General features: G+C 42.9%; 1 protein-coding gene across 2 annotated transcripts in view; it reads right to left on the bottom strand.

Moving 5' to 3' along the window:
- Positions 1 to 27,465, bottom strand: part of NOTCH3 (notch receptor 3) — a 798,092-nt gene that overhangs the window by 94,174 nt on the left and 676,453 nt on the right. For both annotated transcript variants that reach the window (XM_044084438.1, XM_044084439.1), the window contains one exon: positions 15,326 to 15,474. In XM_044084438.1, the coding sequence (XP_043940373.1) occupies positions 15,326 to 15,474 (149 nt within the window). The remainder of the gene's footprint in view (positions 1 to 15,325; positions 15,475 to 27,465) is intronic.

The following is a 27,465-nucleotide window of genomic DNA, read 5'->3' as shown; positions in this document are numbered from 1 at the left end:
ATACTTTGTACCCAGTTGTCGCTTGTAATTTTGAGCCAGGTGTCTGGGTACAAAGATAAGCGACCCCCGACTGCCTCCTGGTAGGGCTTCCCAAAGAAGTGATCTCTGTCGCCCTGGTGTTGCAAACACCCACTGCCGCGAGGGCAGCGTCTTCCATTATTGCCTCCTCCTCTGCCCCTGGAGGGGAGTTCACCACGTGTGTCCTGAAAGGCTCCTTGGGTTTTTCAAAACCACATTTTTCCTCCCCTTTGACCCTTGGGGTAGGGTCTGGTAAGGGTGGAAAAACAGACCCCGATGGCAGACAGAGTCTTTCTGTCCTGCTCATACCTGGTTAAAGTTTCTTTAACTTTGGGCCCAAAAAGGGACGAGCCATCAAAAGGGGTGTATTCACGAAGTTCAAACAGAGATTTCGGAATGACAGCCAGCAGACAAATAATAAATCCAATTCCAAATTCCATGGAAAACGAGATAGAAATGATTGGGGACAGCGGAAGAATAATGGTGGTAACTACAAAGGACAATTTAATAAGAAAAAAAGATGGAATTAGTGGACAATCAGTTATAAATGATGTTTTATTGTTGAATGTATCTAATAGTGAAGTATCTGATGTAATTAAATCTGTGTTGTGTCTTGGCTTAAAATTCATACCCACAGGTTGCACATTCTAAAACAGGAGATTTTTTTTTACTAGGTAGAAAGTTACATCTTAAAAGTTTTTTTAGTAAAAATAATGGTGCTAATGATGGATGTTTTGCAAACACCTTTGAAGACTCTTTTTACTCATGTAATTCTTCTTTTATAGATAACTTTGATAAGAATGAAGTTGAACGTGATGTTGTTAATAAATAAAGTACTGTGAATGTGTATACAGAATTAGATACTAGTGCAATTAAAATCAAAAGTCACTTTATTCCTCCATATACCAATATAAGCATACAGAGTTATATTTCTACTATTAATTTTGAAACAGAAAAACATTACAATGCACTGATGTATAATAAATCTGATGTTCATTTTAATTTAGATAAACTGCAATGGATTGAGAGATACAGATTTTGTTGTAAAGCCATCAGACAAAGGCAATCAAATAGTGATTTTAAATTATGTACAGTATTTAGATATGTGTTACATGCATTTGAATGATGTTGAGGTTTATGAGAAATGTAATATAGATAGATATTTTAAAGCTATTGATGAATATCTGTTGTTGCTTGAAAAGGGAAAATGTTTGGGCTATTTTTCTGCCAATGATGTGTTAAGAAAGTTTAGTGTAGAAGACAGCAATTTGGCTGTCTTCTACTGTTTACCCAAGACACATAAAGGCCTTGAGAAACTGACTGGAAGACCTACTGTGCTGAAAAATACTTTTTAAAACCTATCAGTACATTTCTGCATGAGTATTTGAGGAAATATGCTTTGAGATTACCCTCGTATATAAGAGATAGTCAAGATTTTTTAATTAAAATACAGGGTTTTGAATGGAATAGTTCTATGTATTGGTTATGCATGGATGTGAAAAGCTTGTACACCAATATCAGACATGAGGTTGGTGTCCAAGCTCTGTTCCATTTTTTGGGCCATTCCCCTATGTCCCACTTTGTGATTGATTTAGTGGTGTTTTGTTTAAAACACAACTTTTTCACATTTAATAGGGAAGTCTTCCATCAACTGCAGGGTACTGCAATGGGGGCAGCTTTTGCCCCCATGTATGCAAACCTGGTAATGGGTAAATTTGAGTTTGATAAGATATATCATCATAATTTTATAAAACCCAGGTTTTGCTTTATTTAAGGTTTATTGATGACCTTATTTTTTTATGTGATGGTCCCATGGAGGCAGCTACTCAATTTGTGGAAGATTTACAAATTAATAATATGGGCCTACAATTTGATGGTATTCAGCTTGGAACAGAAGTTAGCTTCTTAGATATTAAGCACAGTCAATTGAATACTGGGCTACACAACAAGTTTACTTATAAAAATCAGTTTCTATATGGTAACAGTTGTCATCCAGAGCATTTAATAAAGATTCTACTCTATAATGAATTTTTAAGGATACATAGACTATGTAATAGGGATGAAATCTTTATACGATAAATTTTGGAAACAGAAAATATGTTCCTAAATAGAGGCTATAAGACAGACATTGTTAAAGAAGCTAACGTTCAACTTCAGCGGACACAAACATCCTTCAGAGAGGCCTCATAGAAACGGATAATTGGTGCCAGAGCCATGGCCTTAAGCTGAAAAACAAGGTACCCACAAATTACCACATAGGTGGTAATCCATTAAGTATGGAAGAGGTAATCAGGGACCTAGGGACCCAGGTTGACAGTAACCTCTCATTTGACACTCACATTGCCAAAGTGGTTAGGAAGACCTTCTATATTGCCCACCTTATCATAAAGGGTTTCACATCTAGATCAAGAGAGGTCATCGTGCCCCTGTACTCTTCTCTTATCAGGCCAATGATTGAGTACAATGCCCCATTTGGGATGTATCTTACCTGACACCTGCAGCAGTTGGAAAGACCCCAAAAGTTCCTCACCAAGAGGATAAAGGGTCTTAAACATATGTCATATGCTGCCCGACTGAAAAAACTCCAGCTCTATTCAGTCGCATACTGCCTACTCAGAGGTGATCTGTGCCTGATGTACAAGGCCATGTCCAATCCGGAATTCATGGACATGTTCCACCTCAGAAAATCCAAATCCATCAGAGCCATGAGAGCAAGAGACTTAAACCTCAACACAGAAATAAATAGGACGTGCTGGAGGGACAGATTCATAACTCAGAGGCTCCCTACACTCTGGAACAGAATCCCAATCCATGTTAGGCAGAGCCCCTCACTAACTCTATTCAAGAGAAATCTTGACGAGTGGATGGGAGATCGTAGGTTTACCCCGGGGGTCATCTCTGTGTCACTACTAGACAGAGGCACAGTAAACTAAACCCTAAATGGGCGTAGTATTCTCATCCTAAGGGGTGGTGAAAGCCACACACACTCTGGCTAGGCTTATAAATGCCCTAGGGCAGATAGCCTAGTACGAACCTATGAACCTATGAGGCCCAGTTTCCAAAATAATGTGAGAAATGAAAACATGAGGGGTAGAATGTATTCTTGGCCTGATGACAATTTCTGTAATATTCCTGTTGAACATGTACTTAACAAGGAAGAAAATTTGAGTAACATTTTGTTTGTAACTACATATGATGTTATTAGTGACAACATAGTTAATGGGCAGCCAAGGTGGTGCAGTGGTTAGCGCTGCTGCCTCACAGCAAGAGGTTCTCTGGTTCAATTCTCGGCAAGGGTGCCTTCTGTCTGGAGTCTGCATGTCCTCCCTGTGGTTGCGTGGGTTTCCTCCAGGTGCTCCAGTTTTCTCCCACATCCCAAAGACATGCTGTAGGTGGATTGGACACTCAAAATTGGCCCTAGGTGTGAGTGTGTGCATGCGTGTGCCTTCTGTGGAAGGTTGGGCGCTGGGCTGGCACCTCGGCACCGTAAAACTTCACTGCCAGTCATGAGTGGACAAGTGATCTGCTGTGGCGACCCCTAACTGGGGAAAAAGCCAAAAGAAGAAGAAGTGACAAAATAGTTAATACAGCTCATCAATTTTGGCCCATGTTGCTTAGAGACAAGGAGTTAAATAAATTCCTGCCACAAAGGTTAAAATTTTCTTATAAAAGGGCTAGAAATCTTAGAGATATGGTTGTGCATAATCAATTTGAACCACCTATAATGAATATTAGTGTTGGGATGCCTATATTTAAAGGCACTATATCATGTAATAAATGCTCTATATGCAAAAATGTGATCAGTAGCTTTACTTATATTAATGGACATCAATTTTGGGTTAAGGGTAATTTCAACTGTAATACATGTGGGGTTATATATGCTCTTAGATGTAGTTGTAATAAATTTTACATTGGTGAGATCAGTAGAAGTTTTAAAGTTCATTTTCAAGAACATTCAAGAGATATAAAAAATGTTAGAATTGATAGCCCCCTTGGTAGTCATTTTTCTGAATTTCATAACTGTAACCCTAATCACATTATTGGTTGTATTTGGAAAAGGTTGAGATATTCTTGGAGGAATTAGTGAATTTGGATGTTAAACTATGTAAAAAGGAGACACTATATATTTTAAAATTTAACACTTTGGAACCCTTACGGTTAAATAAGGAATGTGACTGGAAATATGTAATTTAATTTAACTTAATTGATTAATTGCAGTGGGTGTGTTTTGTAAGGCTTAGGTGTATATAATCTTGATGCTTTATATGTTATTTTACTCTGTGAAGGCTGTATAGCCGAGGCGTTAAGTAGTAAAATGTTGGACTGTTCGTTGTCTTGGTGGTATAGTCTTCTTGTTTTGCTTTCCTAGTAGTATTTATATGTATTCACGAAGGATGACTTGAAGGGCTCCGCAAAGGAACACAAGCGCATCCATGAGTGTCTCCTAAGAGCAACTCCTGTACCCGCTGCCCTACTCATTCCATCAGCTGCATATCAAATGAGATGCATGGAAGAGTTCACTATGGAACTGAGGGTAGCAAGTTGGGTGGAAACTTTGTCTGTAGCTCCCGCAGCTACTGTACCCAGAAGAGTATCTCCCAGCTCTTTAAGGAGACCTCTTTGTAGACTCGTAAAATAGGTTAAATAGTTAAGAGAACAAAGTACGAAAGTCACTGAACTAAACATGCGCTCCCCATATCTATCCATGATCCTGGAGTCTCTGTTAGGAGGATGGATAGACGAGGAAGTTTCAGGCATTTCCTTTTTGGTGGCTGCAGCCACCACCATGGCATCAACTGGCACACCTTTGGTCAGGAAGGATTTATCTAGGGGGCAGATATGAACTTATTAGGCCTCCTAGGGACAGGCTCCATAGTATCCAAAGACTCCCACGCCCTTCGTAAGACCAGCTGCATAAGCTCATCGAAGGGCGGAGACACCCAAGAGGTGCAGGGCTGAGACCCAAAAACCTTCAGGAGGACCAACTCATCCTCAGTAGGGTTGGTGGACTGCCAGTCACCCCTCTGACTAAAGATTTCCAGTATCTCAGCAAATTAGATATCCTCAGAGGGGGACCGTGGGGACCCTTCTGATTCATCCAAGTCAGTGTCAGATGTTAATGACTCCTAAGGGGAGTCCAAACGTTCCTCTTACAAACTCTTTTCCTGGAAATCTCATCAGTGGGAGCTTCTGGGCAGGTCTCGGAAGAGCATGGGCCACCCAATGGGGCTTCCTAAGGTTCTGGGTCTCTGCGCTTAGTAAGGATCTGTGAGGCAGAAGCAGACACAGGTGCTTTAGGGGATGAAGAAGCCAGACCCAAAGTTGAGGATATCTTGGGAGACATAATTCTCCTCATGGCTTCAAAGGGCCCTCTGGTCTGATGCGAAGGGACCGACAGATCTGATACCCCCGGCACCAGGACATTGGGCTCTGAGCCTGAGGTAGGAGCTGAGCTCATCTGAGCCGAAGCCCCAAGAGGCAAAGTCGGGACCGACAAGTCAGTTTGACTATCTTCCCCGGACCCGACCTGAGAGTGTCAGCTACTAGAGTCTTCGATCAGCACTGAGGACATCAGAGTGAACGGAGCCGAAGACACTGGAGCAGGCGTTGGCTCCGAAGGTTCCACAATCAGCAGGTCCGACTCCTCCAGCTCTGAAGGACTGTTATGGCTTGGAGGTGGAATAGATATATCTTGTATATAGGTCTTCGGCTCTGAAGCCGCCTGGGTCGGAACCGATAATTTGGCAAAGACCAGTGCCTGTATAAGCTTCTGCACTACTCGATCCACATCCAAATCAGATAGGCTAACAGAAGACCGGAATGATCGGACTGATGGTACAGACTGGAGTAGTGGTGACTTTGGCATTTCAGTCACCGGTTCCAAAACCAGGGACCAGCTTTGAAAAGAAAAGACAGTCGGCTCTGAGACCTGTGGAGCCGATGTTACAGACTCTTTTGATTTTTTAGATTTTTTTTTAATCCACAGAAGTCTTGGAGGACTTTGAGGACTTACTAGATCCATCCTGGTCACCCTGGAAAGAAGATTTCAACAAACCCCTGTCAATTAGCTTTCTTTTACTCTCTTGGAGGACTCTAGAGGAAAAAGAATGGCAAATGGAACATGTTTCTTGTAAGTGCAAGGCACTCAAGCGGTAGACACAATTCATATGGCAGTCAGTAATCAACATCTTTTGCCCGCATTTAGGGCATTTTTTAAACCCTGATTTAGGGTGTTTGTCCTTGTCATCAGCCATGACAAAAATGGACACACCCAAAACAGCAAATATACATTAACCTTCTAACAAACAACAGGCTAACTATAATCACAGACACACACACACAAGCCTTTTAAACTAAGGCTAACTATAGCTACTGATAAGCCTTTTAATAAAAAACAGGCTAACTGTAACCACAGACACACACACACACACACACACACACACACACACACACACACACACACACACACACACAAGCCTTTTAAACTATAAATACTAACAAGTCTTCTAAATAAAACACAAGCTTAATATATGCACACAACTAAGTCTAATAATTATGAAATACTCTCATAGGAAAAAAATGACAAAACAAATGTGACCAAAAGGGTCACAGAATAACAATTTTTTTAGTCAGAAATTTAAATTTTTATTTTATTTATTTATTTATCATTTGTTGACTGGGAAAGTCCGACTAGGTTCCACAGAGCCCGTTTTCAGCGGAGGCCCGGGGAGAAATGCTCCAGATGCATGTCTTTGGAATGTGGGAGGAAACTGGAGTACCCGGAGGAAACCCACGTGAACACAGGGAGAACATGCAAACTCCACACAGAAGGCACCCCAGCCGAGAATCGAACTGGAGAACCTCTTGTTGTGAGGTGACAACATTAACCACTGTACCACTGTGCCGCCCATAAATAGAACTTTAAATGGGCCTATGAAGAAATTAGGCCAAATATATAATAAAGAAAGCACACAGGGAAGGAAACTTTAAGAGCTTATCTAATCTAAATATAGTTCAGTTGTGTACAATTACCATAAATGTAGATATTCGAGTGTATTCACTGTTGCAGTCATCACATTTGGGTTATCTGCTTGCAGTAGCCCTCAGTCAGCCTGATTAACAAAGTCTTGGGTCCTGCGTCAGTTGTTGTCCCTTCTTCCATGACGTCAGGTCGTCAGTGGTATAAAACATGCAGCCGACGCCATTACATCAGTTTTTCTTGCCTCAGATGTCAGGTGCCCCCCCTAATGGAAGTAATTAAATCTATAAATATACAAGGTTATACCTCCAACAAAAAAGCAAATACACCAAAAAGCTTTTGAGAATAGTAAAGAAGAGTAGAGGTATAGCCAAAAGAAGGAAGGGGGCTGGAGGGAGGGTAACCAGGGCTGCAACAGTGAATACACTCGAACATCTACATTTATGGTAAGTGTACACAACTGTACTATGTTCTTCATGTTTCACTGCTGCAGTTATCACATCTGGGTAGATTCCCAAAACTAAGGATGGGAGGAGGAATTTAGATAGCATTAGGACCTGCTATAAGGCCCTGCAAGACTACATTGGCAAAGCCAGCTCTGGATTTAGAGAAAATTGGCAGATGGTACTGCTTGGTGAAAGTATGTACAGAACTCCAGGTAGCAGCTTCTAGGATGTCCCTGGCAGGGATGCCTCTGAGAAAGACTGTAGAGGTAGATGCAGCCCTGGTTGAGTGGAGTCTGATCCCCTGTGGGACAGGTTTGCCATGGTGCTTGTAGCAGAAATTAATGCAATGGCCTACCCATTTGGAAATGGTTTGCTTTGAAATAGCCTTCCCCTCTGTCCCTGCAGCAAACACCACCAGCAATTGTTCAGATTTCCTTTCAGGTTTAGTCCTGTCCAAGTAGAATCTAAGTTGTCTGTGTATACCTAAGGAGTGCAGTATCTGTTCCCCTTTGTTCTGTGGATTTGGAAAGAAGGTTGGCAAATGAATGGACTGATTAAGGGCCACACTGGATACCACCTTGGGCATGAAGGAGGGATTGGTCCTGAGGGACACCCTGTCTGCATGAAAGATGATGAAAGGCTCCACTGCCATAAGGGCCTGTAATTCAGATACCCTTCTTGCTGAAGTGATTGCTAAAAGGAAGGCTGTTTTCCAAGAAAGGAATTTTAAGTCTGCAGTAGCAGCTGGCTTGAAAGAAGGAAGAGTGAGTTTCTCCACTACAAAGTTAAGGTCCCAGGCTGGAGCTCTAGTGGGTGGTCGTAAATTTTTGGCCCCTCTGAGGAATTGCTTGAGCAGTGGATGAGAGAAGAGGGGAGGTTCTGTGTTATAATGAGCTGAAATGGCTGAGGTGTGAATTTTGATGGAGGAGAAAGCCAGGCCCTTGTGAAGCATCCTAAGTATTGTTAAAGCTGAGGTAAATTGGGCACTGCTGTGCTCATCCCTTGAATTTGGTTCCAGGCATAGAATCTTTTCAATTTTTCAGCATAAGATTTTCTAGTACTAGGCCTCCTTGCCTCTAAAATTATATCCATCACTGGTTTACTGAGGGATGGTAAAGGAGAGATTAGGTAATTAGCCAGGCTGCTAGGTTCAGTGTTTGAAGCTGAGGGTGCGGAATCTGGTTCTCCTGCTGAGACAATAGGGTAGAAGTCTGAGAAAGGTGCCATGGGGCCGACAGTGACACACTGCGCAAGAGGGGGTACCAGTGTTGGCAGGGCCAGTCTGGTGCAATCAAAATCGTCCTTGGTTTGTCTTGTTTGACCTTTAATAGTACTTTGGAGAGCAGAAGCAGAGGAGGAAAGGCATAAACTTGCTTGTGGGGAGTCCTTGTGCAAAACTTGTCCAATTGATAGTTCTGGGGGGAGGCAAACAGGTCTATATCTAGGGTCCCCATTTGTTTGTCAACATGTTGAAAATCCTTGGTTCCAGTTTCCACTTGTGTGGGTCCATGAGGTTTCTGCTTAGTTCGTCTGCCAGTGTACTTAGTTTTCCTGGCAGGAACTGAGCTTGTAGATGCACTTGGTAGCTCGGGACTGTGTTCCACAATGCCATGACTAGTCTGCAGAGCGGGTAAGAATGTGTACCCCCTGCTTGTTTATGTACCACATAACAGTGGTGTTGTCCGTATTTACCATTAAATGTCCTGGAAGAATGTGGTCCTTGAAGGCTGTCAGAACATTCTGTACAGCTAACATTTCTTTTTGATTGATATGCAGGTGGATTTGACTTGGGTTCCATTTACCCTGAATGGACTTCCCTGCCAGGTGAGCCCCCCATGCATAGTCTGATGCATCTGTTGTTAGGGTTTGGGCGGCAGGGGGTAGTGTGAATGGTAGTTCCTTGTTTTGGTGGCAGGCCTCTGCCCACCAAAGGAACTCTAGGCATAGACAAGGTATAAAAGGAATCACTGCTTCTAGATCCTGAGAATGTTGATACCCTAGGCTTTTTAGATACCACTGTAGTTTCCTCATATGCAGTCTTGCGTATGGAATTAGAAGACTGCAGGAGGCCGTGAACCCCAAGGCTTGTAGCATCTGCCTTGCAGATAGCAGAGTTTTTGTAGCCACTTGTTTGAAGTAGGTTATCAAATGAATTTGTTACTCTGGCATGAGGAAAGCCATCTGGGAAGTTGTATTCAAGTTGCTCCCAGGAATATAATTTGTTGACAGGGTACCAGGTGTAATTACTTTTCGTTTATGGTGTACCCCAGACAAGATAGCACCCTTTTTACAAAGGCTTTCTGCCTGAATTAGACAATCATCCAGGTATGGGTATATTTGAATATCTCATTGCCTGCAAAATGAAATGACTGGGGCTAGGCACTTTGTGAATACCCTGTGCGGAGTAGATAAGCCAAAGGGCAGTGCAGAGAACTGATAGTGCGTGTAGCTTGCTTTGAAGCGTAGGTATATTCTGCAAGATTCCCTGACTGGGATGTGCAGGTATGCTTCCTTTAAATCTAGTGTTGCCAACCACGCCTCTTTGCCTAGCATAGGGAGCAACTGGTGAAGAGTCTGCATCTTGAATTTTGGAATCAACAAAAAGGTGTTTAGAGTAGACAGGTCCAGGATAGGACGCCATGAACTGTCTTTTCTGGGTACCAGGAAAATTCTCGAGTAGAAACCTTGTCCCTTTTCCTCTTCTGGTACCAAATGAATAGCCCCCATGCTTAAGGGAGAAAGTACTTGCTTCTTGCATCTGCTCACTGATTTGGTGGTAGATCTGGCCACCCGCTTGGTGTCGGTAACGTGTGGAAGTGAAATCTGTATCCCTGGGACACTACATTTAAAACCCATTTGTCCTGGGTAATGAGTTTCCAGTTCTTTGCATGAAGAGCAATCTTTCCCCCCAAAGGGGCAGTCAGTTGAGAAGTGCTTGGAAATTTTAAAAAGAAGTCATTGATACAGTTTACCATAGGGGGGAGTTTTATTACTCCGAGATTTGGAAGTGGAGGCCCCCCACTGCCTAGCCCTGTGCGTACCCTGGAACTGAAGCCTGGGAGCTCTGCTGGATCTGGGTTTGGACTGAGAAGGTCTGGAAGAAGCAGGAAAGGTCCAATTCTTGGAAGGCCAATGCCTACTAAACCTTGGAGGTTGTACTTGTAAAAAATCTTTAACGGTTTGCATAGATTTAGCTTTTTCCTCCATCTTTTTAAGAACTTCTTCTGCCTTGTTGCCAAACAGGCAGTCCTGGTTTAAGGGAGCATCCAGTAATTTCACTTTAACATGGTCTGGCAAGGATTGCTCCTTAAGCCAAGCATGCTTTCTAAGTACAGACCCAGTTACAGCAGCCCTGCAAGATGCCTCTAGTGAATCAAAACCACATTGCAAAGTATGTTTTCCAACTTGTTCAGCTGAATGCAGTAAATCCTGTAAATCCTTATTTTCAGCACAATCAGGAATCAACATCATTTTCTGTTTAAGCAATCCAATAATATGCTGCTGATACTTTTAACATATGAAACTGGCAGTTTAAGGCCCTAATGGCCAAAGTTGCAGAAGTGTATAACTTCTTACCCCATCTATCCAGCACCCTGGAGTCTCTATCAGAGGGGGTAGGATTTTTGGCAGTAGTAGCTTTAATGCCCTTGGGTCCCTGTGAAATGGTCTCAGGATCCCCAGTAGGATTTTTAAAAAGGAACTTGTGAGAGTCATGGACCCTGTAATATCTATCAGGTTTTCTGGGAGCAGGAGGTAAAGAGTCAGGGGCCAAGCTAGATTCTGAAAAAGTATCATCAACAATGTCTAGCACAGGAGATATGGCTAAATGCCTGTGCTGGGGCAGGAGTAAGAAATCCCTAAGCCTCTTTTTAGAATCAGAGTAATCCTGACTTTCCCAATGAAAATGCTCCCTAAGATTATGCAAGGTTTCACCAAAAGAGAAATACTCTGGGGGGGGGGAGCAGAGGGAATAGAGTCCTCAGCATCAGAATCCTCATAGGTAGATAAGGGTAAATCCTGGTCATCAGAGGAAACAGAAAATTCAGAATCCTGGTCAGAAGTTTCATAAGCAAACTCAGTCCTAGGTCAAATAGAGGGGATAGGCTGGCTTCCCCTGATTAAAGTAATAAGATCTTCAGCCATTCTTATCATTTGTTTTTTAGACACAGAGGCCTGACCATGCATCTGGGCATCAGTTTTCTAGGCATGGTTCGAGTTTTAGGCCTTGAAGAAGAAGAAGATGGCATCGGTTAATACGCAAGACAGTAGGCCTGAATACACCCTCAGAAGCTGGTGCCTGCACAGCGGCTCCGGACCCATCCAAGGTAGAGACATCCGCAGGTTCCACAGTTGAAGCATCTCATGGCATACCGGACTCCGAACAGGTCTCAGTAGAGGCCTGCGAATCTGAAGCAGCGGGTATCAGGGGCTGCGAAAGTGCCTCACTGAGTACTGGCAAACTGGCGGCTGGCTTAGGAGAAGTGTCGTCGGCAGCTATGGACTTAGGTGGCCTGTCTCTGTCTTTATCTTTGCGTTTTTTTTGGAATGTCGGTAGTCGGATAGCTTAATGAAGACATATCAGGATAATTGAACTGAGCACCAAAATGTTTAGAAGCGAAAATATACTAACGACGGATAGTTTGTGCTTTAAATAAGGCACAAAACCGATAGCGAGGTACGTTGTGGTTAGGGCCTAGGCAAGGAATACAGTACGAATGAAAATCTTTATGAGGTATTTGCTTTGCACAAGTAATGCAATTATTAGCTTTTACTGACATCGGTTTAGAGCAAGAAAAAGTTTCCCCAATGGGGTACTTAGCTTTTAGTTGAAGACTTCGGTTCTGAAACTCGAAAACGAAAATTTCAGCAGTCGGCCAACCGGCACTTGCAAACTGCTTCTGCTTCGGTACCGCACAGCAAGAAAGACTGGTGTAATGGTGTCGGCTGCATGTGTTATACCCCTGACGACCTGACGTCACGGAAGAAGGGACAGCAACCGATGCAGGACCCAAGACTTTGTTAATCAGGCCGACTGAGGGCTACTGCAAGCAGATAACCCAAATGTGATGACTGCAACAGTGAAACACGAAGAACATCTAAATATTATAACAATAAACTAGCAATAGTTTTAGAAAATATAATGATATTAAAGTTTTTACTGGCCTGAGGTAGCAAGACCCTCCGATCAGTAGCAGCAGCAAACTAGGTCTAGGGTAACTCAAGGTGCATCATGGGGATAGGGACTTGGCCTCGAGCTACTTGAAATCCTCAAGCTTTGCAGTAGGTGCTGACTCTGAGCCAAGGAATTGGCTCTAAACCCATCAGTAAAGAATGAATGGCGCGACAGAACAACTTCACATTATAACTTTTTTCAGTACCTGATCACAGTGTTCTTTTATGTTAAATGAAACTACTTAATGTGATTTTGGTAAAATATAATCCAACATTCACACTCATATCCACTATGGTTTGCAGAAATAAAGCTACCAAATTCTGAGAAATGGAAGACAGATGAGCCTCAGAGGTTTATCCTGGTGGTGAACAATACATCAAACTTCTACCAAATGTAATCTAACCAAACTCAATGATGCCCAATGCTTTCGAGTTAAGAAAGCAAGCAGATAATTTTAATTTGACTGAAATCTTTTTTTTTTTTTGTTTCAGAGCTAAGCTGCTGCTAAGGAAATAAAAGCATCTAACACACAAAGCAAATCATACATTGAAGCTTCAAAAGCAAAACGGTAAGGTCTTTTAACACAGAGTGGACGAACTACCAGAAGTTAATTAGGAAACATGACCATTCTTGCCATATACATGTGTGTGTGTGTGTGTGTGTGTGTGTGTGTGTGTGTGTGTGTGTGTGTGTGTGTGTGTACATGTGTGTGTGTGCATTTGCGTGCGTGTGTGTGTGTGTGTGTGTGTGTATACACATATATATATATATATATATATATATATATATATATATACATATATATAAAAATACATATATGTATATATATATATATATATATATATACACATACATATAAACACACACACACACACACACACACACACACACACACACACGGATCTCTAATTATCAAGGTAGTGAGTACCTTTTGTGTTCCATTTCAGTGACTGTCAAACACTGTTCAGTGTTTGCCATAGTAGTTGCCATAAATTGGAGGTTAGTTTAAAGGGAAATATGTGTACTTCTGCCGAGTTGTTTTGTATGGAGTAGAGTACTGGATGTAAGTTGCTTGCTTCGGTGTTGTTCATTTCGGTTATGTACATATTTGTGACTTTCAGGTTTCATTGTTTTCATCCCAATGTTTTAAATGTTGGTGTTTTGTTCTTTTGATAATGTGACGGGTATATATATATATATATATATATATATATATATATATATATATATATATGGTTCCCATTCAGAAGCCTGAAACATCATAAGCCTGAAAATCAAAATCCTGAAACCAAAAGCCTGAAAATTCAGAATCCTGAAAACTCAAAATCCTGAAATTCAAAATCCTGAAAACACAAAATAGACATACTGATGTCATTGTGGCTTTGCTATTGTTAGCCCTGTGGTGTTAGGTCATGCGTTGGGGTCAGGTAAGTGTGCGGTTGATTTTATTTTAGGGTTAGGGGCGGTTTAAGTGAGTTAGGGTTAGGGCGCAGGTTAGGCATGTATGCAATAGTGACAAATATTGGGGTTAGGGGCGGTTTAAGTGAGTTAGGGTTAGGGCGCGGGTCAGGTGAGTGTGCGATAGTGACGGACCTTAGGGTTAGGGTCAGGGTCAGTTGGTAGATATTAGTGTCTTTATAGTGACATATTAGCATTATTTGTGTTTTCAGGATTTTGAGTTTCAGGATTTTGGTCTTTCAGGATTTTGGGCTTTCAGGATTTTGAGTTTTCAGGATTCTGAATTTTCAGGCTTTTGGTTTCAGGATTTTGATTTTCAGGCTTATGATGTTTCAGGCTTCTGAATGGGAACCATATATATATACATATATATATATATATATATATATATATATATATATATATATATATATATATATATATATATATATATGGTGCTACTTTTGTCGAGGAACACTTTTTGTCAGCATCTGTTTAGTTGACACAATTTGGTCGACTAAACAGATGGTCGACACCTGTCGACAAAAGTAGCAGATCAAATGATTCTTGGAGTTCAGGAATTTGCCTTTTCTGTGAGAATTGTGTGATCTCAGAATTAGTATTGGGGGGCACCTACCCCCTGCAAAAAAAAAAATATTTTAAGGTTTTTGCATGCACAAAGATTGATGCTTAGCACATGCTTAGTAGTATGTTATTGTGCATAGTGTCGATCATTTGTTGTGAATATTATTCACAACGACATTGGTGCCATTCGATAAACATAAGTAAAGCCAGATATAATTGGTTTTGGTACTTTTTGAGTGAAATGCTTCAATATCGACAGTCAAAAGGTGTTTGAGACAGACAATCTCCCAGCAGGGGAATATATCCTTTCCCCGTTGATTGTGTGATCTCAGGGTTAGTATTTAAATTAGCAGGGGATTACAGGGGGCAAGCTTCCCTCCAAAAACACTTGCTTTTTTATTTTTCATGCTCCAAGGTTAATAATCCTTAATAAGAGCAGTAGCCTGTCAACATTTTCTTGTTGAATTTGATGCGTAAAAATTTTGTCATTAATGTAACAACATTCCATTGACATTTTGACTCCTACATTACCTGCCTCTGGTACAGTGAAGGAAAGTAAGTCTACTGATGTCCTTCATAAATAAATTCTGTAGCTCATACTCTTCCTTGGGTTATCATCAGAATCATTTTATCATACATCACAGATTATTCATTAAAAACAAAATGAAAAAGTACCACTCTGCTCACCTCGGACCTCCATCAGTGGATAAGGTAATGGTAACTGTTCAACAGCATATAGGGCTGCGAGATAAGCTGCAGCACTTTCTGCATCTGGGAAACACTTTTCTGATACTTGGAAGCACAGACGATTGTCAATCACCAAGTTTACAATAGAGCTAAAAGACAAACATGACTTTGTTACAAAGTAAATCTAGAACAAGTATACTCAGATGTATCTGACATTTAGGAGTTACAATATGACACTGTGCTTCCAACAATGACCTGTGGAACATGCTGAAAGTTTGTTGCATTAAAAGCTGCATTTTAAGTGCCATGACTACCTGACATTTCTTCAAGTAGTAATCTTATCACACCCTTCAATGTAATTCTGATTTTGAGATCTTTTTCAGAAATGAAGAAAACCTGAGTCATGGAACGTACCTTCACTTGCATTACAAAAAGAAGCATTTTGAGGAGGTGGTCTCCTGCAGCACTTTGTAACTGAGTAATTGGTCACAGGTTGCTGTGTGTGTAACTGCTTTCAAAGCAGTGCTGGCTGAAACTCTCCACTATGTTATACCTGTGCAGTTGAATACAAAGTCAGCCCCAAATGTACAGTTGTGCACACTTACCATAAATGTAGATGTTCGAGTTTATTCACTGCTGCAGTCATCACATTTGGGTTATCTGCCTGCAGGTAGCCCTCAGCCGGCCTGAATACCAGAGTCTTCAGATTTCTGCATCGGATGCTGTCTCTTCTTCCATGATGTCAGGTCGTCAGGGGTATAAAACATGCAGCCGATGCCAGTACATCAGTTTTTCTTGCCCCAGATGTCAGGTGTCTCTCACAATAGGAAGCAATTATATGGTATGGTACACCCCCATCAAAAAGCAAATACACCAGAAAAAATAAATATACCAAACAAGAAGGAAAGGTAGAGCAAAGACAAGTCAGGGGGCTGGAGGGAGGGTAACCAGGACTGCAACAGTGAATACATTCAAACATCTACATTTATGGTAAGTGTACACAACTGTACTATGTTCTTCATGTTTCACTGTTGCAGTCATCACATTTGGGTTGATTCCCAAAGCTAAGGAAGGGAGTTGGAAGTTAAAGAGCATTATGGCCAGCTATCAAGCCCTGCAAGACTGCAGTGGCAAATCCAGCTCTGGATTTAGAAAAGATAGGCACGTGGTTATGCTTGGTGAAGGTATGTATAGAGCTCCAGGTAGCAGCTTCTAGGATGTCCCTGGTAGGGACTCCTCTGAGAAAAGCCGCAAAGATAAATGCAGCCCTGGTGGAATGTGATCTTATCCCCTGTGGGGTAGGTTTTCCATGGTGCTTGTAGCAGAAATGAATGCAATGGGCTATTTATTTAGAAATGGTTTGCTTTGAAATGGCCTTCCCCTCTGCCCCTGCAGCAAAACCAACTAGCAGCTGTTCAGATTTTCTGAGAGGCTTAGTCCTGTCCAAATAAAATCTAAGTTGTCTGTGCACATCCAGAGAGTGCAGTATTCGTTCCCCTTTGTTTTTTGGATTAGGGAAAAAAGTAGGCAAATGAATGGACTGATTTAGGGCCACACTAGACACCACCTTGGGCATAAAGGAAGGATTAGTCCTGAGGGAGACCCTGTCCAAATGGAAGATAATGAAGGGTTCCACTGCCATGAGGGCTGTAATTCAGACACTCTTCTTGCTGAAGTGATGGCTAGAAGAAAGGAATTTCAACTCTGCTGTTGCAGCTGGCTCAAGGGGGGGGGGGGGTGAGCTTTTCCAATACAAAGTTAAGGTCCCAGGTTGGAGTGGGAGCTCTCCTGGGGGGGGGTCTTAAATTTTTAGCCCCTCTAAGGAATTGTTTTAGCAAGGGGTGAGAGAAGAGAGGTGGCTCAGTATTATAATGTGCTGTAATGGCAGAGGCATGAATTTTAATTGATGAAAAGGATAGGCCCTTGTGAGGCATTTCTGTTAAGTACTGTAAAATATGAGGTAAGCTGGGCACCGTTGTGCCCATCCCCTGAGCCTGGCTCCAGGAACAGTATCTTTTCCACTTTTCAGCATAGGATTTTCGAGTACTAGGCCTCCTTGCCTCCAGAATGACATCCAGCACCTGCTTACTGATGGATGCTAGAGGAGAGCTCAAGGAATTAGCCAGGCTGCAAGGTTCAGGGTTTGAAACTGAGGGTGCAGAATCTGGCCCATGTGCTGGGACAGCAGGGAAGGAGTCCGAGGCAGGTGCCATGGTTGCAGCAGTGTCATACTGCACAAGAGGGGGTGCCAGTGCTGGTGTGGCCAGTCTGGTGCAATCAATATTGTCCTTGGCTTGTCCTGTTTGATCTTTAGTAGAACCTTCGAGACGAGAGGCAGAGGGGGAAAGGCATAAACCGAGAGGTTTTCCCAGGTGAAGGACAGGGCATCCACTTTCCAAGCTTGACTGTGGGGGAGTTCTTGTGCAGAATTTGTTCAATTGGTAGTTCTGAGGGGAGACAAACAGGTCTACCTCTGGAGTCCCCCATTTGTTCCTCAAAAGGTTGAATATTTTGGGTTCTAGTTTCCATTCGTAATGGGTCCATGAGATTTCTGCTTAAGTCGTCTGCCAGTGAATTTAGTTCGCCTGGCAGGAATTGAGCTTGTAAGTGTACTTGGTAGCTCAAGGCTGTGTTCCACAGAGCCATGGCTAGTCTGCAGAGAGGGTATGAGTGCTTTTCCCCCTGGCCTGTTTATGTACCACATAACTGTGGTGTTGTCTGTCTTTACCAACAGTTGTCCTGGAAGAATACGATCTTTGAAGGCTGTCAGAGCATTCTGTACAGCTAACATTTCTTTTTGATTGATATGCAGGTGCATCTGTCTCGGGTTCCATTTGCCCTGAATGCACTGCCCTGCCATGTCAGCCCTCATGCATAGTCTGATGCATCTATTGTTAGGGTTTGGGCAGCAGGGGATAGAGTGAAAGGGAGTCCCTTGTTGAGGTAGCAGGACTCTGCCCACCAAAGGAACTCTGTCTCCATACAATGAATGATGGAAATCATTGTTTCCAGCTCCTGAGAATGTTGACACCATAGGCTTTTTGGATACCATTGGAGTTTCCTCATATGCAGTCTTGCATATGGAATTAGTAGAATGCAAGAGGCCATGAACCCCAGGGCTTGCAGTATTTTCCTTCCAGATAGCTGGGGTTTTGTGGCCAATAGTTTGAAGTAGGTTGTCAAATAAACTTGTTTCTCCAAAGTGAGGAATGCCATCTGGGAAGTTGTGTTCAAGCTTGCTCCCAGAAATACAATCTGTTGGCAAGGTACTAGGCCAGATTTCTTTTCATTGATGGTGTACCCCAGTGAGGGTAGAAGTTTCTTTATGAATGCCAGGTGTTGTAATAGCAAGTCCTGGCTTTCTGCCTGAATCAGACAATCATCCAAGTATGGGTAAATTTGAATATTTCTCTGCCTGCAAAATGCAATGGCTGGAGCTAGATACTTTGTGAATACCCTGGGCACAGTAGATAAGCCAAAGGGAAGTGCAGAGAACTGATAGTGCATTGAGCCTGCCCTGAAGCGTAGGTATTTCCTGCAAGATTACCTTATTGGGATGTGCAGGTAAGCTTCCTTTAAGTCTAGGGTAGCCAGCTAGGCATCCTTGGCTAACATAGGAAGAAGCTGTTGAAGAGTTAACATTTTGAATTTTGGAATTACCACAAAGGTGTTGAGAATAAGAGGTCCAGGAGAGGATGCCAGGAGTTGTCTTTTCTGGGTACCAGAAAAAGTCTTGAATAAAAACCTTGTCCCCTTTGTTCTGCTGGGACAGGCTGAATAGCCCTGATACTGAGAAGAGAGAGAACTTGCTGTTGGGCCTCCGCCCACTGATTTGGGGGCAGGTCTGGCCAACCACTTGGGGTTGGTAGTGTGTGGAAGTGGAATCTGTATCCTTGGGAGACTATGTTCAAAACCCATTTGTCCTGGGTAATGAGTTCCCAGTTTTCATGCAGGGCGAGCTTTCCTCCAAGGGTGCAGGTAGTTGAGCAGGGCTTGGAAGGGTTAAGGTTAAGTCATTGTGCCATTTGTCTGTAGGGGGGTGGCTTACTACTTCCTGCTTTGGAAGTGGAAGCCCCCCACTGCTTAGGTCAGTGCGTAGCCTGAGACTGTAACCTAGATGGTCTGCTGTTCCTGAGTTTGGACTGAGAGGGCCTGGAAGGGACAGGAAAGGACCAGTTCTTTGAAGGCTAATACCTACTGAATCTAGGAAGCTGTACTTGTAGGAAATCTTTAACAGTTTGCATAGATTTAGCTTTTTCCTCCATCCTTTTGAGGACTCCTTCTGCTTTGTTGCCAAAAAGGCGGTCTTGGTTTAAGGGAGCATCCAGTAATTTAGCTTTAACATGATCTGGCAAGTTTTGTTCCTTAAGCCAAACATGCCTTCTAAGTACAGAACCAGTAACAGCAGCCCTGCAGGATGCTTCTAAAGCGTCAAAACCACATTGCAAAGTATGTTTACCAACTTTTTCTGCAGAATGTATTAAATCTTGCAATTCTTTGTGTTCAGCACAGTCAGGAATCAACATAATTTTCTGTTTAAGTAGTCCCATAATATGCTGCTGATACTTTAACATATGAAACTGGCAATTTAAAGCCCTAACGGCCAAAGTAGCAGAAGTGTATACCTTCTTACTCCATCTGTCTAAGGTTCCAGAATCTCTATCAGAAGGGGTAGGATTTTTGGCAGCAGTAGCCTTAATGCCTTTTGGTCCTTGGGAAATGGTCTCTGGATCCGCAGAAGGATTCTTGAAGAGGAACTTGTGAGAGTCAGGTACTCTGTAATACCTGTCCGGTTTTCTGGGAGCTGGAGGTAAAGTGTCTGAGGTAAGGCTAGATTCCAAGGAAGTATCATCTACAAAGTCCAGAACAGGAGGGACAGCTAAAGGCCTGTGTTGAGGCAGGAGTAAAAATTCCCTAAGTCTCTTTTTGGACTCAGAGTAATCCTGGCTTTCCAAGCGGAAATGCTCCCTAAGAGTATGCAAGGTTTCACCAAAAGAGAGATCTTCTGCAGGGGAAGCAGAGGGAATGGAATCCTCTGCATCAGAATCCTCATAAGTAGATAACAGCAAATCCTGGTAATCAGAAGGGGCATAAATATCAGATTCCTGATCAGAAGAATCAGAAAGAAATTCAGTTCTAGGTCTCTTAGAGGGGAAAGGCTGGCTTCCCCTAATTAAGGTAATAAGGTTTTCAGCCATTTTAAGCATTTGTTTTTGAGGCATATGGGCCTGAGCCTGCAGTTTGGTCGTCGGTTTTCTAGGCGTAGTGCAAGTTTTTGGCCTGGATGAAAACTATGGCATCGGTTTAATATGAATGTCTGTAGGCCTGAAAATACTCTCAGAAGCTGGTGCCTGCACAATGGCTCTGGACCCATCCACGACAGAGACATCCGCAGGTTCCATAGTCGAAGAAGCATCTTGCGGCATACTGGACTCCGAATGGGTCTCAGTAGAGGCCTGCGAATCTGAAGTAGTGGGTATCAGGGGGTGCGAAAGCGCCTCACTGAGTACCGGCAAACTGGTGACTAGCTTAACGGAATCATCGTCGGCAGTTTTGAACTATGCAGTCTGTCTCTGTCTTTATCCTTACATTTTTTTTGGAAGATCGGTAGTCGGATGGCTTAACGAAGCCATTTCGGAGTACACAGATCGAGTACGAAAGTAATTGGCTGCAAAAATAGCCTGATGATGAATAATTTGGGCGTTGAACAAGGCACAAAACCGACAGGGAGGGACATCGTGGTCTGGGCCTAAACAATGGATGCAGTACGAATGAAAATCTCTATGAGGTATTTGCTTTCCACAGATAAGACAATTGTTAGCTTTTACTGACATCGGTTAGAACAAGAGAAAGGATCCCCAACAGGGTACTTATCTTTTTTGAAGTCTTCGGGTCTGAAACTCGAAAACGAAAATTTCAGGAGACGGCCGAGTGGCACTTGCGAACTGCTTCTGCTTCGGGCACCGCACAGCAAGAAAGACTGATGTAATGGCATCGGCTGCATGTTTTACACCCCTGACGACTTGACATCATGGAAGAAGAGACAGCATCCGACGCAGAAATCCGAAGACTCTGGTATTCAAATCGGCTGAGGGCTACTTGCAGGCAAATATCCCAAATGTGATGACTGCAACAGTGAAACATGAAAAACATCAACAAGAGTATGAAAACCTTGTTCAGGCAAAACACAGGAGGGAAAGGTGTAAACTAAAGCTGAAGGTGACTTTTCGAGACACAACTGATACAATAAGAAAGGTGAACAGTTACAATTCCTGATGTTGTCTTCTCCAAGTCATACAGCAGCCCAGAATGCTACCTAAAAGATCCTTACCAAAGTACCTTTCTCTAGGGTCCTAGGCTCAGCTTTCTTGTTTTATAGGGAAAGATTTCCCTATCTACCTTGGCACTGTGAGACTTCTGGCGCAGTCAAATTATGAGTAACAGAAGTAGACTGTTGATTGCTAAGAAGTGACTGCGCCACCCACAGGCCGGGCCTGGTGACCGTTAATCTAGGACAACTGCCCTCTACTCTTTTAGAAAGGTTACCAGTTGTCTGAGGTGCACACTCTTGGGCATGAAAAAAATATCTCAGTAGACCCTTGTGACATAGTGACCACCAAACAAAGTGGTTCCAAATTTACATATCTGCGAGAACGTTAGAACTAGCAGCACTGCACTTTAGGCTGTCTGACTCTTGTCAGCATAGAACATTGTCTGAGAAAGCATTGGAGGATGCCTATAAAGACCAATGAAACAGCTCTGAGGAAAGAATTAGGGGACAGTTTAGAATTGGAGTTGACAAAAACTTTATAGATAAAATATACCACAACAGAAGCAACAAACCTTTGTAAAACACCCAGCAGCAAAACAAAACAGCTGAAAAAGACAACACAGTACTCAGAATAACTGGCACTCAGACGGCTAACAATTGATGGCTAGCACTCACGAACATGTAAACATAGGAAAAGCACAAGAGAATGTAACATCTGAAAGCACTTAAGGAACGCACAAAGGTATTTGGGACAGAAGCTCCCAGACTAAAAAATGTGCAACTAACTGTAAATAAAAGACATGGAAGTTATACATGTGTTCATAAGTGGCCAAATAAAAAACTATGGGAGGCATGCCAAGAAATGAAAAACACTAAGGAAAACTGGACAGAGAGCAACAATGAGAAGGCAAATAAAATGTACAGATGCTTTTCAGTATACACAGAACAGGACAGGGAAATACTAAAGCCAAGGAGAATGACTTTTCTTAATGGGGGATATAGAGATGATAAATATTCATTCACACAAGAAACAGGTCTGAAAGATAAGAAGGTGGACAAAGTAATGGTGCCCACTGGGATTCAAGACTTTGAAAGAACTGTAGTGTTGAACTAGTCAGAACTCTAACCACTATAAGAAATCAAGGGTATGATAGGACAGTAACGGAGAAAAAACATAAGGCAGATGTGAAAAGTGCAGTTTTGTACCTACCATAAATGTAGATGTTCGAGTGCTAATACAGCTGCAGTCATAACAGATGGGTTCTCCTGCCGTCAGGCGGGTCCTCGGTCGGCCGAATTCCAAAGTCTAGGTCCGGCGTCGGTTGTCGTCACTTCTTCCCTGACGTCAGTGCGACAGGGGTATAAAGGAACCCGCCGACGCCATTTTCTTCAGTTTTTCTTACCCCAGATGTCAGGTGCCCCCAGAAGGAAGGCAATACATAAATTTGTGTAATAATGCAGTGCAATATAGCCAAAATGCAGTAGCTGCAAGCAAATACATCATAAATGAATACCCCAATCAGGTTGTATGAGGATGTGTTAGCTTATAGGCCTGTCCCAAGAGGGGTAGGAGGGAGGGAAACCTGGATTGCAGCTGTATTAGCACTCGAACATCTACATTTATGGTAGGTACAAAACTGTACTATGTTCATCGTGCATACAGCTGCAGTCATAACAGATGGGTAGAATCCCAAAGCTAAGAAAGGGGTGGTAGGCACTAGTTGGAACTAGGAGGAGCCAAAATGCCCTGCAAGACTGCAGTGGCAAAGCCTGCTCTAGATTTGGAGTATAATGGTAGGTTGTAGTGCTTGGAGAAGGTATGCACAGAACTCCAAGTGGCTGCTTCCAAAATATCCTTGGTAGGAACTCCTCTGAGGAAGGCTGCAGAGGTGGCTGTGGCCCTGGTGGAATGAGTTCTAATACCTGTAGGTACAGTTTTGCCATGAAAGGAATAGCAAAAGTGTATGCAGTGGGCTATCCATTTTGAGACTGTCTGTTTGGAAATTGGCTTTCCTTGAGCTCCTACCGCATAGGCCACAAAGAGCTGTTCTGATTTTCTGAAAGGCTTTGTTCTGTCCAAATAATAACACAGTTGTCTGTGGATGTCCAAGGAATGTAGTAATCTCTCCCTTTTGTTTTGAGGATTAGGATAAAAAGTAGGTAAATGTATGGCCTGATTTAAAGCTACCCTGGATACCACTTTAGGCATAAAGGACGGGTTGGTTCGTAAGGAAACTCTGTCCTGATGGAAGATGATAAAAGGCTGGACAGCCATGAGAGCCTGCAGTTCTGAAGCTCTACAAGCTGAGGTGATAGCCAGAAGGAAAGCTGTTTTCCAGGACAAATATTGCAAATCTGATGAGGCAGCTGGCTCAAAGGGAGGCAAGGTCAGTTTTTCCAGAATGAAATTAAGATCCCAAGCAGGTATTGGTTGTTTCCTTGGAGGTCTTAAATTCTTAGCCCCTCTGAGGAACTGTCTTAAGAGAGGGTGAGAGAATAAAGGTGGATCAGTGTTGTATTCTGCAGAAATGGCTGAGGCATGGATTTTGATGGAGGAGAAAGAAAGTCCACTGCTTAGCAGTTCAGCCAAATATTGTAGTATTTGAGGTAAATTCAGTTTTCCAGGATCCTGGCCCTTTTTCTCATTCCAGACACAGAAACGTTTCCATTTTCCGGAGTAAGCTTTTCTAGTTGATGGCCTTCTGGCCTCCAAAATGACATCCTGCACCTCCTTGGAGAGTCGGGCCTGTTGTGATGCTAAGGAATCTTCCATGCGGCTAGATTGAGTGTTTGTAGCTTGCTGTGAAGAGTTTTGAAGCTGTGCTGAGTCAGAAGAAGAGGCATTAGAGGCAGGGTCCATGGTGGGGAATGCGTCAGGCTCCTCAAGAGTGGGTACCAGTGTTGCCTTGGCCAGTCCGGAGCAATGAGAATCATCTTTGGTCTGTCTGCTCTGGTCTTCAGTAGAACTTTGGGCAGCAGAGGAAGAGGTGGGAAGGCATAAACTGTCATTGATGTCCAACTGAAAGAGAGAGCGTCCACTCTCCAGGCCTTTGGATGGAAGATCCTTGAGCAGAATTTTGTCAATTGATGATTTTTGTGGGAGGCAAGGAGATCTATGTCTGGCCTTCCCCATTCTTGGATTATTTCTGTAAAAACTTTTGGATGCAATTTCCATTCGTGTGGATCTGTCATATTCCTGCTTAGGTTGTCAGCCAGCGTGTTTTCCTTGCCTGGCAAGTACTGTGCTTGTAGTTCCATTTTTAAGTCCATGGCCATGTTCCAAAGTGACATGGCCAGTCTGCATAGGGGGTAAGAATGTGTTCCTCCCTGCTTGTTTATGTACCACATAACTGTGGTGTTGTCCGTTCTTATCAATAGTTGTCCTGGTTGTAGAAGGTCCTTGAAAGCTATAATAGCATTTATTACTGCTAGCATTTCTTTTTGATTGATGTGAAGGTGCTTTTATTTTTGGGACCATTTGCCCTGTCTGTCATGTGCGCCCCCCAGGCGTAGTCCGAGGTGTCTGTTGTGATGACTTGATTTGCTTGAGGCTTGCTGAATGGAAGACCTGTGTTTGTTTGACATGCTTGAGCCCACCACAGAAATTCCTTTTGCAGACATGGAATTAGTGGTATTATTGTTTCCAAACTGTGGCTGTGTTGAGACCATATGTTTTTCAGGTACCATTGTAGTTTCCTCATGTGCAGCTTTGCAAATGGGATTAGTAAGATGCAAGATGCCATGAATCCCAGAGCCTGCAGGATTTTACTTGCAGTCAGCCTGGTGCAATTTGCCAGTGTTCTGAAGTATTGAATTAGTTGCCCCTGCTTCTCTGGCATAAGGTAGGCCATCTGGGTGTTTGTGTCCAAATTGGCACCCAGGAAAATTATCTTCCAAGAGGGTATTAGCCTTGATTTCTTTTTGTTGACTGTGTATCCCAGAGAGTTCAACAACCTTATTACATAAGCCAGATGTTTCAGAAGAATGTGCTTGCTGTCCGCTTGGATCAGGCAGTCGTCCAAATAGGGGTATATTTGTATCCCTTGAAGTCTGCAGTAGGCAATTACTGATGCCAGGCATTTCGTGAACACTCTGGGCGCAGTAGATAAGCCAAAGGGCAATGCAGAGAATTGATAATGGGTTGAACCTGCAAGAAATCTGAGGTACCTTCTGCAATTTTGTCTGATTGGGACATGCAGGTATGCCTCCTTGAGGTCCAATGTTACCAGCCAAGACTCCTTGCCCAGCATGGGAAGAAGTTGCTGTAGAGTGAGCATCTTGAATTTTGGTACGAGTAGAAATGTGTTTAGGATGGATAGATCCAAAATAGGTCTCCAATCTTTTCCCTTCCTTAGCACCAGAAATAGCCTGGAATAAAAACCTTGACCTTGTTCGTGCGTAGGTACCTCTTGAATAGCTTTCATGTTTATGAGATCTGTAATTTGTCTTTGTGCCTCTGCCCTTTGATTGTGTGGCAGGTTTGGCATGCCTCTCATTTTTGGAAGGGTGTGAAAATGGAATTTGTAGCCTCTGTTTATAATGTCCAGGATCCATTTGTCCTTTGTGACAATATGTCAATTTTTTTGAAAATAATGCCAGCTTTCCTCCTAAGGGGGCTGCCATTTGAGACTTGGTTGGCATGCAAAGGGGAAAGTCATTGGGTTTGCTTTCTGAAAGATTGCAAGTTATCCTCACCACCTCTTTGTGTAGGAGCTTGCCATTGTCTGCCTCTAAATGATCCTTGGGATTGTCCTCTGCCCCTCGGGCGCCTGTATCTGCCTCTTTGGGGTCTGTCCGTGGCAGGAAAGGACCAGTTTTTGGAAGGCCAATTTCTACTAAAACGTGGGGGTTGTACCTGTAGAAATTCTTTCACAGTTTGCATTGATTTAGCCTTTTCCTCCATTTTCCTTAACACCACCTCAGCATTAGCACCAAATAGTACATTCTTTTGAAGAGGGGCGTCTAGTAATTTAGCTTTGACATGATCAGGCAAGGCTTGTTCTTTGAGCCAGGCATGCCTACGTATGACTGATCCTGTAACAGCAGCTCTACATGAGGCCTCTAGAGCATCAAAACCACATTGTAAGGTATGCTTACCCACTTGTTCTGCACTATGCATCAAATCCTGCAACTCCTTCAAGTCTAGTTGTTCAGGTTGTGACATTTTACTTTTCAATTGTGATAACAAGAACTGTTGGTATTTTAGCATATGAAACTGACAGTTTAAGGCCCTCATGGATAAGGGAGCCGAGGTATATACCTTTTTTCCCCACCTTTCTAAGGATCTGGAGTCTCTCTCGGAAGGTAATGGATTTTTAGCAATGGAGGCCTTAACTCCCTTGGGGCCCTGTGAGATGGTTTCTGGGTCAGCAGCATGGCTTTTGTATAGAAATTGGTGTGAGTCAGGAACCCTGTAGTACCTGTCTGGCTTAACTGGAGCTGGAGGAAGAGAGTCCGGGTTAAGGCAAGCCTCCGAGTAAACATCATCTAGGATGTCCAAGACAGGGGGTATAGCCAGTGGCCTGTGCTGAGGTAGCAAGAGAAATTCCCTGAGCCTTTTCTTGGAATCTGAATAATCTTGGCCTTCCCAGTGGAAGTGTTCCCTTAAAGTATGCAAAGTTTCCCCAAATGAGTAATCCTCTGGGGGGTGGAGACAGAAGGGATGGACTCCTCCACATCAGAGTCTTCAAAAGGGGAGTAAGAATGTTCCTGATCATCAGAGTGCCCTGAAATAATGGAGCCCTGATCAGAGGAGGGGGAATCTTCCTCCACTCTGGGCCTTTTGTCCAGAGGGGGCTGAGAACCTCTGATAAGAGTAATTAAATCCTCAGCCATTTTAAGCATCTGTTTCTTAGGCATGGGGCCTGGA

Source organism: Protopterus annectens, chromosome 9.part0, assembly GCF_019279795.1.
Source record: "Protopterus annectens isolate FY-2018-M chromosome 9.part0, PAN1.0, whole genome shotgun sequence".
NCBI lineage: Eukaryota > Metazoa > Chordata > Ceratodontiformes > Protopteridae > Protopterus > Protopterus annectens.
This window is presented reverse-complemented; position numbering and strand designations above follow the sequence as displayed.